Source organism: Malurus melanocephalus, unplaced genomic scaffold, assembly GCF_030028575.1.
Source record: "Malurus melanocephalus ecotype Western Australia unplaced genomic scaffold, MMel_1.1 scaffold_2176, whole genome shotgun sequence".
In the NCBI taxonomy this organism is placed as follows: Eukaryota; Metazoa; Chordata; class Aves; order Passeriformes; family Maluridae; genus Malurus; species Malurus melanocephalus.
Window position 1 is genome coordinate 1 of NW_026625408.1, and position 13,189 is coordinate 13,189.

Here is a 13,189-nt window from a genome sequence, read left to right on the forward strand (position 1 = left end):
TAGCAGGAGGTGTCCCTGCCATGGCAGGGGTGGAACAGGATGGGCTTTAGGGTCCCTTCCCAGCCACACCGTTCTGGGGCTCTTTCTCCCTGCTACAGAGCAAAACCTGGGGACACCCCGATACCTGGGGTGATTTTAAACTTCAAGAATCTTCTCTGGAAGGCAAGAGGAGTGTTGTGTTCGCTGTGCTCACTGTGTGTTTGTTTGCTCCTGCAGGAGAGGGGAGCGCTGGGCTTCGAGCGGCACTACCACGTCACCGACCCCTTCATCCGCCGCCTGGGGCTGGAGGCTGAGCTGCAGGTGAGTGTCACACCAGCTCCTTGGGGGGCACCTTTCTGAGGAGTGTGGAATTCTATCTTCTGTGAGGTAAATACTGATCTCTTAGTCCCCCAAACTGCACTAGAGCTGGGAATAGCTCAGTGAGCTTTCTGTACCACTTGGTGCACTTCAGCAGGCTGGACATCACCTAATCCCAGCCCTGGTGCCTGAAGGAGGCAATTGTCAGCTGCTCAGCATACTCAGCTCTAATGGRTTCCCTGAGGAACAGGTTGYAGTGCTCTCTGATAYACCTCAGAAAATATTTTAAGRGTAYACAGAATATTTTGAGTTGGAAGGGRCCCACAGGGATCATCGAGGCCAAGCCTTGAGTGAGTGGCCCATCTGGGCTCAAACCCACAAGCTTGGCTTTATCAACACCTTGTTCTACCCAACTGAGCCAGCCTCTGACACATCAGTTTGCTGGATTTGGGGGAGAAAAGGATTCTTTTGTCCCTCTTTTCAGTCCCATCTCCCACATCAAACAGTGCTCAGTGCTCCTCCCCTTGCTGGTGCAGTCAGTGGTTAATGTGGATGAAGATGGATTGTGCAGTCACCCAGCAGCAAGGTGCTTCTAACAGAGCTATCAAAAGTGCATTTTCCCTGTGTTCCCAGAGTGCCTGTACATGTAATTTGTCAGCCTAGCCAAGGGCTTTGGAAGCAAAGTCACCTTTCCCTGTGTACAGTGGATTTCAGCTGTAGCCTCTAAGACTAAACTGCCATTTTATTCAACACTACCTTTTTTTATTTGTTTCATTTTGCCTTTTCTACCCCAACTGCTCTAGCATGTCTGTCTTTTCTGGAGGTGCTTATCTACCAAGTGTGTGCAGTTTTGTTTCAGGGCTGGAATGAAAAAAAGAAACCTGCTTGTGTTGGAAGAAGTTGTTATTTGTGGGGAGCTCACTGTGTCCTTGTCTTACAACAGCTCTGTTTGATAAATCTGAAGTTTGAATTATACCATCTTCCTTTGTCTCCTTCCCTCAGGGTCACTCTGGGTGTGTCAACTGTCTGGAATGGAATGAGAAAGGAGAGTAAGTATATGGCTTCATTTGGGGGATAACAGAGCCATAACCCCAGGTTTCCCAAGGGTAGGATGTGGGGCATCTCATCATAAGCAGCTGCTTCCCATTTCTAGAAAAGTGGAGCTCAGGCTCGAAGTTTGAGCTGTAGTAGAGCTCACGCTTCAAAAGGAGCTTTATTTTGTTAAATATATCTGATTATTATTAGAAATGCCCCTTTAGTGAGTTCAGAAGGGAAATGGTCAGACTAAGAAGTGGAGATTGGAGGCTGCTTCTCTTCTCTTAAGTGGTATTATGGATTATAATGGATCTTTAGGATTTGCCCAGCTGGTGGTGACATTTCCCCACCCCCTTCACCACGCTGTTCAAAGCTGCTGCTGGGGGACAAATATCCAAGGGAGGGAGTTGAGAATTCACCCCTCTGCAGTTTCAGAGGGAGACTAAAGAGCAACTTCCATTGGCCAAGGGAATGCATGAGAAGTGAGTGGATGGAAGGAAGAGTGGGTATTTCTGGATGTTTCTTACAACATCCAAAGTCTGCCCTCTGGTACTCTTCAGAATTATTTACCAGTGAAAATTTCATGGCTTGAAAGAGATTTGGCTACAAGGAAATGTAAGTTTAAAAGAGCTGGGAGTTGCAGATGTCAGATTGCTTTGGTTCAGATGCAGAAGGATGGACAAGGCCAAGAGCACCTTGCAGTGACTTGACCCTTTGAAAGCATTTTGTGGTTCACCCTGGGACTGCCTGGGCACCTCTGGAGCCTGGCAATGAATGCCTTGGAGTGCTCAGGGATGATGAGGAGCAGTTAACACAGCCAGGGTGATAGGGAAGGTGGGGCCCCTGCCCGTTGTTGTTGAGCAAACGCTCCTGTTTTCCCAGCAGAATCCAGGGCAGGTGCCTCAGCTGCATTTTCCTGGAGCTGCTCTGCTTTAGCTCCTTGACCTGGCTGAAGGGATGGTGCACAGGAAAGAGGGAGCAAATGGGCTGGTTAGGGCTGAATTCACTCCGTGGATGTCTTTGGTGGTCACACAGCTCCACAAACCCGGGCACGGGGTGGAACAGAAGAATTCACGGTGCACATTTATCTCCTGTTTGTTTCAGCTTATTGGCCTCTGGCTCTGATGACCAGCATACCATTGTGTGGGACCCTCTGCACCACAAGAAACTCCTTTCTATGCACACAGGACACACTGCAAACATCTTTTCTGTCAAGGTACGTGGTTAGAGGGAAAGAGCAGCTGACAAAATCAGCAGCCAGAGCAGCCAGGGGATAAATCCTCGCTGGGAAACATTTTCCTGCAAGAAGCTTCCCTCCCCATCCCCCAGAAAAATTTTAATTATAGGGAAAAATGGATGAAGTCTAATCCTGCACTTAGTTTGTGCAGATCCCAGGCTAATTCTGTCTGAATTGGAAGGAAATGTTTGTAGCCCATTGGGATGTGTAATGAGGGCACCCTTGTGTAACTCTTGAGTGTGCACACTGACCTGTGCAAGAGGGAATAACGTGGGGTAGCCCGTGTTCCTGGAGCAGAATTGTGCTCTGGACTGCCAGGATGTCCATGTGAGCAGTGTGAGTGTCCCCTGGGTGTCCCCTGGGTGTCCCCTGAGTGTCCCCTGAGTGTCCCCCTGTCCCACAGTTCCTGCCGCACTCGGGGGATCGGATCCTCATCACGGGAGCTGCGGATTCCAAGGTGCACGTCCATGACCTGACTGTCAAAGAGACTGTGCACATGTTTGGAGATCACACCAACAGAGTGAAGCGCATTGCCACGGCTCCCATGTGGCCAAACACCTTCTGGAGTGCAGCAGAGGATGGGTTAATCAGGTACACAATTCAGCTGCTTTGGGTTGGGAACCATCACAATGTGTGCTCTGCACAGACCTGAAAAGAGGCTGCTTCTGTACTAAACAGCTTAAACTCATCTCTCCCTTCCCTGAAACTGGAAAGATTTATCTTGTAGAGTCATAAATACTCTTCTTAGCTCCTCCATTTTCCTCACTGCTGGAAAAGGAGGCCAGAAAAGGAACAGGTTATTACTCAGAGTTTAATTTGGATCTTGAATAAGTTTGTGCACATTATAGATCTGCATTTAATGATTCTCCAGATACTGAGACCCTACTGTGTGTTGAAGTGAGGTGCTTCCAGTAACCTGTGGCACAAATGACTGTTGTTCATGTCCTTGGTGTCATCTCTCTTAGCTGTGTCAGGTTTAGGATTTAAGGATTTCAGGAAAAGGTTCTTCTCCCGGAGAGGTGGGGCACTGACCAGGCTCCCCAGGGAATGGTCACAGCCCCAAGGCTGCAGAGCTCCAGCAGCTTTGGACAAGGCTCTCAGGCCCAGGGGGGGATTGTTGGGGTGTCTGTGCAGTTCAGGGGTTGGACTGGATGATTGTTGTGGGTGCCCCCAGCTCAGGACATGCCATGATTCTGTTCTGCTGCTCGTGCCACCCCGTGACCTCCCTTTGCAGACAGTACGACCTGCGGGAGAACAGCAAACGCTCCGAGGTGCTGATAGACCTGACCGAGTACTGTGGGCAGCTGGTGGAGGCCAAGTGCCTGACAGTGAACCCCCAGGACAACAATTACCTGGCCGTGGGGGCCAGCGGGCCCTTCGTGCGGCTCTACGACATCCGCATGATCCACAACCACAGGTACCAAACACACACACCCGGCCCTTGGGGCACATCTCTGCTGCTGCTGCTGCTGCTCAGGGATCTGTGCAGGGTCTGCTGGCAGCAGGGATGGCAGGGACCAGCACTTGCTGCTTCTGGGGAGTGTGACAGAGCTTTTTGTGTCACCCAAAGCCTTTGTGATGAGTACCCGGGGATGGTGTGAGGCTGGGAGCCCACAGGAGTGCTGGTGTAGCTCAGCATTGCAGCAGCTGAACACTGTGCTTATGATGGGGCTGTTCTTGTCTTGTGCAGGAAAAGCATGAAGCAGAGCCCTTCAGCCGGGGTGCACACGTTCTGTGACCGCCAGAAACCCCTCCCGGATGGGGCAGCACAGTACTACGTGGCAGGTACGGGGTGGCACTGGGGTGGCACTGGGGTGGCACGGGGGTGGCACTGGGGCGGCACTGGGGTGACACTGGGGTGGCACTGGGGAGGGCACTGGGGTGGCACTGGGCTGACTGGGGTGGCACTGGGGTGACTGGGGGAACTTCACTGCCTGAGGAAACAGAGTTCTACCATCACACACAAACCCCCTCCTCACAGGATCTGTTCCATAGGATGTTCCATGGAACTGCAGGTTGTTTCACAGGGTGGTGAGCTGGCCTTGCTGCTGCTTGTCCAGCATGAATGTGTTTTTGTCACTCTTACTGGAACGTCAGGGATTGGATATAACCTGGGCTCTATAGGCTTGCCTGGAACTGGTCCCAGCAAAGCTGTTGTTCAAAATCTTCCTGGCACAGAAGTGACTTGTCCTCATCCTGCAGATGAGTTATCAGTGATGCAGTGTCTGAGCAATCTAGATGACATTCTTCTCCAGTGCTCATTATTTACTATCTTTTTCCCCAAAATGTTCGGGTGTGGGGTTTTTTTTTTAATATCTCAGGCCAGCATGTTCAACAGACCAGTTCTGACAGTCCTGCTCCTGATGAGTCCCACTAGAGGATTCCTCAGGTCCTCTGAATTGGTCATGCAACACATCTGCTGTCTGGAGAACAGAACCTGTGTGTGAGCTGAATATTTAGAAGCCTGGTTTGGTTGTGCTGAGGGCTCCATTAGGGAAACCTAAGTAGGGGGTTGAGGATGGAGGTATTTGCAGATGGCCACAAATCACAAAAGCCAAATCCTAGTGAATCCCTAAAACTGAGATGTGCTGGGTTCTGCAGGTTCACTGTTAACAAGGCAGTTATGATTCCTGTCTTCATGTGGAGGTGGCTGTGCAAAACTGGAGCCATGGAATTCTGGAATGGTTTGGGATGGAAGGGACMTTAAAGCTCATYSYRTTCCACCCCTGCCMTGRGCAGGGMCACCTTCCACTGGCCCAGGGTGCTCCAAGTCCCATCCAGGCTGGCCTKGGRCACTGCCAGGGATGGGRCAGTGATAACCCMCAGCCTGAGCYTGTTTTGGCTCCAATAAACAGCAGGGAATGGAAGATCCCATGACTTTGCTCTTGTCAAAGGCAAATCCAGCAGTCAGGAGTGAAGTGAAGGCAGTAACTGTGACTTTCCTCTCCACAGGGCACCTCCCAGTGAAGCTCCCAGACTACAACAACCGCCTGAGGGTCCTGGTGGCCACCTACGTCACCTTCAGCCCCGATGGCACCGAGCTCTTGGTCAACATGGGAGGGGAGCAGGTGAGGAGCAGGGAAACTTCACCCTGGGTCACTGAACACTGCTGTGGGCTCTTGGAAACAGCTACAGCAGCCTCTCTGTGGGTAATGTGATAGATTTTAAACTGCTTTCTGATTAATTCAGCCTAAATACTTGGGATTAGGGATATATTTGTTACGCTGTCACTGATCAAAGTTAAACCACGTTCTGTTGTGGTTTTCCAATTCACATTTCACCCTCTGGAAGAGGGGAAAGAAAATAAACAAAACCAGTTCTGGAACTGACCTTTGCTGACCTAGAAAGGATTTCATAACTCATTCTTGAAACATCAAACTGCTTCTGTAATAGAATGTAGTGAATAAGGAACTTGGAGAAGCAAGGGCCTTCACCTGGAATATTGATTGCTTTAATTTTAAGCTCTGGGTGATATTCATGGATCTTTTGTAAAGCCTATCAATGGAATGAGAAAATCCTCCTGACAGCATTAATCAGCTTGGATTAAACAGAACCTTTGCTTGTGGGCAGGTTGCACTGTGCTTGTCCTCTGCAGCTCTTTCCCACACAGGCACTCACTCCCTTTAGGAAAAGGTGAACCCTGGCTCTGGCCTGGGCTGTCCATTGCTGGCCCAGTACAGCTGTAAATTAGGATTTCACAGGGCTGCTTTGGCAGTTCCTCAGGAAATCCTGGTTTATCTTAGATACACTCTTCCCTCAGTTCCCTGTCCCACCTCTTTTCTGTCAATTAGTGTTTGGTTTCTTCATTAGCACTGTGCTAATTGAAATACCCTAGTTGCCTAATTGAAATATGAAGCTTTCTGAGCGGGTCAGTGGTCAGGTCATCTTTTACATTCTGCAGGTGTGGAGTTAGACCAGGTTCCTGTTTCTCAGAGTTGCTTTCTCTGAACCCAGTGCTGGACTGAAAACACCCCAGTTACTGCTGCCATCAAATGTGTGTCCATCTGTAAATGAGGTTCCCAGTGGGAAAATTGGAAGTAGCAAACACAAATGTGGAACTGTGCACAGTTGAGCCCTCTTTTCTTTCTGACTTGAGCATCTGTGTTTTGCAGCCTTGTCTCATGCTCTTTTTTCCTTTCCTTAGGTCTATTTGTTTGATCTGACATACAAACAGCGACCATACACCTTTCTCCTCCCAAAGAAGTGCCACACTTCAGGGGGTAAGTGTGATGCTGTCACAAAGGGAGTGAACAGCAGAGTGAAGTTCTGTACCTCACAACTCATTTTCAGGCTGCAGGAGGAGAATGAAGCGAGGTGTGGGTGTTGCTGGGCTCTTTCTGCAGTGCAGTTCATGCCCTGAGCTCCAAAATCCTTGTGCAGAGGCACAAAGCGTGTCCTAAAGGCAGGAGTGACCTGTGGAGAGGGGTGTTGGGGGTGTGTGTGTGTGAGTTGAGAGTGCCTAAAGCTGTGCACAAGGATTAAGCAGACTTTGTCAGTGTCCTGGTATCCTCCCAGACCATTCCAGCATTCCATGATACTGCAACTGTGGCCTAAAATCAGTCAAAGGTACTTCCCTTCAAGCACTTAGTTCTTTGTGTGTCTGGTTTGCTGATCTAGAATTGTGTTGCAAAGGAGACTGCAGAGATTTGTAAATAGAAGAAGCAGTAAATAAAGAGGACAAATCAAATCCAGGGGCTGGAGAAAGTGTGGCACGTGGAATCGTGGAAGTTTTGTTTCTGCTCTGATGGGGCTGTGATGTTGGCTCAGCTCTGCTGTAAAATGCACTCTGAGTTTGTGTAATCTTTGCATAGCTGTGTATGTTTATTTTCTAACTTTCAGAAGTGCAGAATGGAAAGACCTCTACCAATGGAGTGTCCAATGGGATCCATCTCCACAGCAATGGATTCCGCCTGTCGGAGGGCAGGGCACACGTGAGGTGAGGGCACAGCTGCCCCTCAGGGCACCCTCAGCCTTTGTCCTTGTTGTCCTTGTCCTGTGCCTCTGGCCAGGGTGAGGCACTGCCAAAACGGTGTCAAATGCAAATCCTCTCCCCTGTTGGTGGATTTTACATGGCCTCTGTCCTTGGGGCTGGATTGGCCTCTGGTGCCCTCCCTGTAACAGGAGTCACACCAGGCAAGAGCATCCTGGGAGAAATTGCCCTGTGTGTGAGGATGTTTTCTCTCTTACGATGAATGAGGGTGGACAAAACTAAGAAATGATTTTTCAAGCCTGGAAGCAAAGTGTCCCAAGTGGTTGTTGCTTCCTGGCCTGCAGGAGCTGTGTGTTGGTGGTGGCAGAGGCTGCCAGGTGGAGGAACCTTGCTTCCCTTTGCCATTTTTTGGGCACTTGCCTGCTGCAAACTGAACTGAAGCAGCCAAAATCGTTGTGTGACAACGCTGTAATCACTGCTGCCATTCCTAGCATGGGAGCTGGGACTGACTGGAGCCTCTTCTGTTGCTCCAGCTGATTTCTTTCTTTAAAACCAAAGTGCATTTTGGGCAAAGCAGCAGCAGCAGCCCTTCTTGGTGGCTGTTTTTGCTGCAGCTGATGAGCCTTGGTTCCAAGTCAAGACTCTTATTTAACACCATATAAGGGTAGTCTGGGATATCCGTGACTCTGGTGGAGAGTTTCAGCTCCTCTCCTCTAGATGGCCCCTCCGCAGCAGCAGCAGCAGCAATCGGATGGAATTTGGGTTGGGAGCCTGGGCCTGCTGAGCTCACATCGTCTGCATTTGCATTGTTGTGCATGGCTGCAGGAGGATTGGGAGCAGTGTTTGTGCAGTCGAAACAAAGATGTGGTGGTGAAGGCTGATGGTTAAAATACACAATTTGGAATGTGTCTCTGTAGATGAAGAGAAAATGGAAAATCAAATGATGGTCACACTGATGTAGTGACACTGGCAGAGGGTGGGGAGCCCTGGCACAGGTGCCCAGAGCAGCTGGGGCTGCCCCATCCCTGACAGTGCCCAAGGCCAGGCTGGACAGGGCTTGGAACACCCTGGGAGAGCAGGAGGTGCCTTTAAAGTCTCCTCCAACCCAAATAATGCTGGGATTCTGTGGTCAAGACCAAACTTTCCTCTTAAACTCAGGGTCTTTGGAGTTCAGAGTCCCTTTTGCCTTTTCCTGAATCTTTTATTACCAAGAACTAAACACTGCAGGCTGTGACCTGAAGTTAAGGCTGTTCTGTTCCACTCACCTGTGCTCCCTTGTTCCCCTGCAGCCCCCAAGTGGAGTTGCCTCCATACCTGGAGAGGATCAAGCAGCAAGCCAACGAGGCCTTTGCGTGCCAGCTGTGGACCCAGGCCATCCAGCTGTACAGCAAGGCTGTGCAGAGAGCCCCCAACAATGCCATGCTCTATGGCAACAGAGCTGCTGCCTACATGAAGCGCAAGTGGTAAGGGCCAGTGCCATCCAGGGGATGTCCAGGGCCACTTTGGTGAAGGTGCTGCTTTCCCTCAGTGTGGGATGGGTTGGGATATCAGCCTGAGCCATGACTGGGCACCCCTGGCACGAGGGGATGGCACAGCAGCCTGTGGTGGAGAGATTCTGGGAGGTAACAACCCGTTGTTCCACTCACTTGTGTGCTGAGTGAAGTCCTGATCCTTTCCTGTTTAAAAAGAGACCCAAAATCCACATCTGAGTCACAGCATTCTGGGTGTCTCCAAGGGTGTCAGTGTTTCTCTGGGTGGTTCTGTTCTGCATTAGAGAAAGGCTCTGAATCTGCTGTCAACAATGACGTAATGGTGACTGTGCTTTACAACATCTCGTGGCACAGGGCTGTTGTAGGGAGGGTTGCTGGGGTTGTAGGGCTGTTGTAGGGCTGTTGTAGTGCTGTTGTAAGGCTGCCTGTGGTTGCTGACATGCAGACACTCAGAGCTGGTGGTTCCTGTGTTAGCCCAGTTAACCCACGCTCCTCTGGACTGGAAACCTCTGGAGGGTTCTGGGGAGGGGCAGATCTTTGCAGTCTGGAGGGGGTTCTGCCCTGATGGTTGCAAAACACCCTGTCAGCCTCTGCAGTAGGCAATGTCTGCTCTGACCAGTGGCCAGAGCTGCATCTGCAAGATACAGCTGAGTTATTTTAGTGCCTGTCCCCTTGAGCAGAGTAGCACTGAGTAGCATGACTTGCCATTAACATATTTAAAATAGCTGTGGTCCTTCATCTCCATTTGCTTTGTGAGGATATCCTTCTCCTCTCCCTGCTGAAATCCCCAGTATGAATTCTCCTCTCTTCTTGCCAAGATAAAGAGCAGCCAGCAGTTGTTGTGACTGTTGGTAACTGGCCTACTGGCTGTTTTGCAATAGCAGAGATTTGGGAGCTGCCTCAAAAAGACTTCAGTGTTCAGAGGGAGAAGAACAATAGGTTGGGATTAAGGGATGGAACACAGAACCTGAGTGCTGATCTCATGAATGGCATTTTTCGTATAGGAATCGTTTTTCCCAAAGGGTGTTGGCACATCTGAACCTTTGAGTGTGTCAGCTCCTGCACTGCCACAGTCTGGGGAGCAGGAAGATGTGAGAAAAACACACAGTGGGGTTCTGTGGGGGGTAGGATTTAAATAGCACTGGGCTGATACCTTGCAGGTGCAGGAAAGGGGCACTTTTCTGCTAGGAACAGTTTGTGGTGTGTGGAGAAGGTGTCTGGGATGTCAGTGAGCAGGACCAAAGGCAGACAGTGACCCAGGCTGAACCCCCATGTCTCTGAGGTGTTCTTGATGTCTGCAGTAGAACAGGTACAGGCCACCCTCAGAACCCTGCAGCTCCTGCTTTGGCCTTGTTCTCTGAGTAGCAGAGAGGAGGAAAAAAGAAAGGTCTGTAATTTCCTAACCTGCTCTTGTTCATCTCCCTTAAGATGCTGCTCATATTTTCCAGCACTTCCAAGGCTGTCCTTTAAAGTTTTGCTCCTAAAAGCCAACTGCATCCCCCTCTGGATTGCTCTCAGCAGTCCACATTGGCAGTGCTGAGCTGATTTCTAGTTTTGCACAAGCTGAATAAATCCTATAACAGAGGGAGAACTCAGAGCCTGCTTTACATTCCACCATGCCCATTTTCACACCAGTCTGTTGTGCTGCCTGACACTGGTGGTTGAGCTTGAAGGATGTTTGAGGGTGGCAAAGCAGTTAAAAGTGCAGTCAGGTGTGCAAATGTGAGACACCTGTCTGTCACCCTAACAGGTAATTCTAAAAGTGCCTTTGCTGCATGTCCTGAGCTAACCCTGGCCACGCTGCAAAGGCGGCACTGGAGAGGGCCCATGGGCAGAGCACTGCACCCTCTGCTGTGCTGGGCAGTGACCAGTGCCCCTCTGGACAGGAGGGAACTGAAGGTGAATGGTTTGTAAAATTTGAAACCATTCCATACACTTCCAGGGATGGGGCAGCCACAGAAGGGCATGTGGGTTACAAGTATGAAATATTATTATTATTATTAATAACCACCAAACGAAGCCTTGGCACTCTGTTTAGGCAGAGTGTGGTGCCTCTGAGCAGTTGTGGTGCCCCAGGAGGGTCTGCCCTGAAAGCTGAGCTGAGCAGCACCCAGGGCTCAACAAGTCCCTCCTGATTGCCACAGCCCCAGAGCGCAGGGAATGGGGCTGTAAACAGGACACAAATACCCAGCACAGCCCAGTCCGAGGTCCTGCTCGCTCCCAAAACTCCCGAGTTTTTCCCATGGAGGTGAGAAGGATCCTGCTGGAGCTGTGTGTCCCTGTGTGCTGAAGCTTTCAGGCGTGGCCCCGGCTCTGTGTGTCCACACAGGGGCACGATTGAGCTGTGACAGGGACCCGCCTGGCACGGCAGGGCTGCGCTGCTGCCCAGAGGGTGCTGCATCCTCCATCTTCAAAGGACTTCCCGAAATGTGCTGCAGCAGGGAGCTCTGCTCTCGTGGATTTAAAATGGCAGGTCAGGGCTGGCGGGTGTGCTCAGAGCCCAGAGCTGCCCCGGGGCTCTGCACAGCCCTTGGGGAGGCTGGGCTGCCTCAGGTGCTGCCCCCAAATCCCAGCAAATGCTGTTAGTGAGCTCCTGGCTGTGGGATTGTGGACAGAGCTGGAAACAACAGGCTGGGAGTGAGCTGAGGGCTGGGAAGCAGCAGTGGAAAATGTTTGCTGTTCCTGCTGGGGCTGGCTAACGCAGCGCTCCCTTCTCCTCAGGGATGGGGACCATTATGATGCTCTGAGGGACTGCTTGAAGGCCATATCCCTAAATCCGTGCCACCTGAAGGCCCATTTCCGCCTGGCCCGCTGCCTCTTTGAACTCAAGTACGTGGCAGAAGCACTGGAGTGTCTGGATGACTTTAAAGGGAAGTTTCCAGAACAAGCACACAGCAGTGCCTGCGATGCCCTAGACAGGGACATCAACGCTGCCCTGTTCTCCAAGAGTGATAACGGTGAGTGCTGCAGCTCCGGGGCTGGGCCAAGGTTACACTGGAATCTGATGAGCACACAAGGACTTCCCTCCTTAAACCGCCCCTCTGAAGCAAAGCTCCAACTTCTGAGAGAGATTGATTGTTGCTGTGAGCCAAAACTGGCCTGAGCCTGTTGTTTGCTTGCGCCTGGTCCTGGTGTGCTCCTGAGTGAGAGGGTGATGAAAGGAGTCTGATGCAGCCAGGAGATAATGTGGAAGGAAGGAAGCTGGTGCTCTGAGCCCTGCTCGCTGCTGGAATTGTCCTTAACTCTTCTCTAAGGCTGCTGGGCTCTCCTGGGGTGGTTGTTTTGGTTTAGGACTCCTCTGAAGCTGAGGAACATGTGTTGTCCTTGCAGCTGAAGACAAGAAGGGTGGTGGCCCCATCCGGCTGCGAGCCACGGGCCGCAAGGACTCCATCTCCGAGGATGAGATGGTGCTGAGGGAGCGCAGCTACGACTACAAATTCCGCTACTGTGGCCACTGTAACACCACCACGGACATCAAAGAGGCCAATTTCTTTGGCAGGTATGCTGGCAGAGGGTGCAGGGCAGGAGTGAGCAGCAGCAGGATGCTCTGTTCCGTGGGATAAAACCTCACTTGTAGCCCCTTGTGACCGTTCAAAAAGTGACACAGACACTGCTTTGGAGGGTTGGGAAAAGCTGACAGGAGCCCTTCTCTTGTGTGGCTGTGTGAGCAGCTGATCAGGAGCACATCCACAGAGGACCTGCTTGGGTTAGAATTTCAGAAATTCACTTGGGATTGAAAACGGGGCTCCTGGGGCTGCAGGGAGCCAGCATGGGAAGCTTTATCTGGATCTGTTGGTGTGAGGTTCTCAGCCTGCTGAGGACAGGAGCCATGGGAGGTTCTCAGTGTGCTGAGGTTAGCAGCCATGGGAGGTTCTCAGCCTGCTGAGGTTAGCAGCCATGTGAGGTTCTCAGTGTGCTGAGGATAGCAGCCATGGGAGGTTCTCAGTGTGCTGAGGATAGCAGCCATGGGAGGTTCTCATTGTGCTGAGGACAGGAGCCATGTGAGGTTCTCATTGTGCTGAGGACAGGAGCCATGGGAGGTTCTCAGCCTGCTGAGGATAGCAGCCATGGGAGGTTCTCAGCCTGCTGAGGATAGCAGCCATGGGAGGTTCTCAGCCTGCTGAGGATAGCAGCCATGGGAGGTTCTCAGTGTGCTGAGGATAGCAGCCATGGGATGTTCTCAGCCTGCTGAGGATAGCA

The 13,189-nt window shown here is 51.2% G+C and overlaps 1 protein-coding gene across 1 annotated transcript; it reads left to right on the top strand.

Moving 5' to 3' along the window:
- The first annotated feature begins 8 nt into the window (after positions 1 to 8).
- On the top strand, positions 9 to 12,567 carry LOC130587637 (WD and tetratricopeptide repeats protein 1-like). The gene is made up of 12 exons (XM_057388613.1): positions 9 to 300; positions 1,300 to 1,346; positions 2,437 to 2,548; positions 2,973 to 3,160; positions 3,804 to 3,986; positions 4,260 to 4,354; positions 5,522 to 5,637; positions 6,714 to 6,789; positions 7,409 to 7,505; positions 8,789 to 8,962; positions 11,711 to 11,946; positions 12,320 to 12,567. The coding sequence occupies exons 1-12, from the start codon at positions 40 to 42 to the stop codon at positions 12,550 to 12,552; spliced, it is 1,818 nt and encodes a 605-aa protein (XP_057244596.1). The 5' UTR covers positions 9 to 39; the 3' UTR covers positions 12,553 to 12,567.
- The last annotated feature ends 622 nt before the right edge of the window (positions 12,568 to 13,189 follow it).

Excerpts from the sequence above, each read along its gene's own strand:
- LOC130587637 (XM_057388613.1), top strand. The coding sequence starts at position 40 with ATGGGCTTTAGGGTCCCTTCCCAGCCACACCGTTCTGGGGCTCTTTCT. Across the intron at positions 2,549-2,972 it reads CAAACATCTTTTCTGTCAAG|TTCCTGCCGCACTCGGGGGA; the intron begins GTACGTGGTTAG and ends CCTGTCCCACAG. Across the intron at positions 8,963-11,710 it reads GCCTACATGAAGCGCAAGTG|GGATGGGGACCATTATGATG; the intron begins GTAAGGGCCAGT and ends CCTTCTCCTCAG.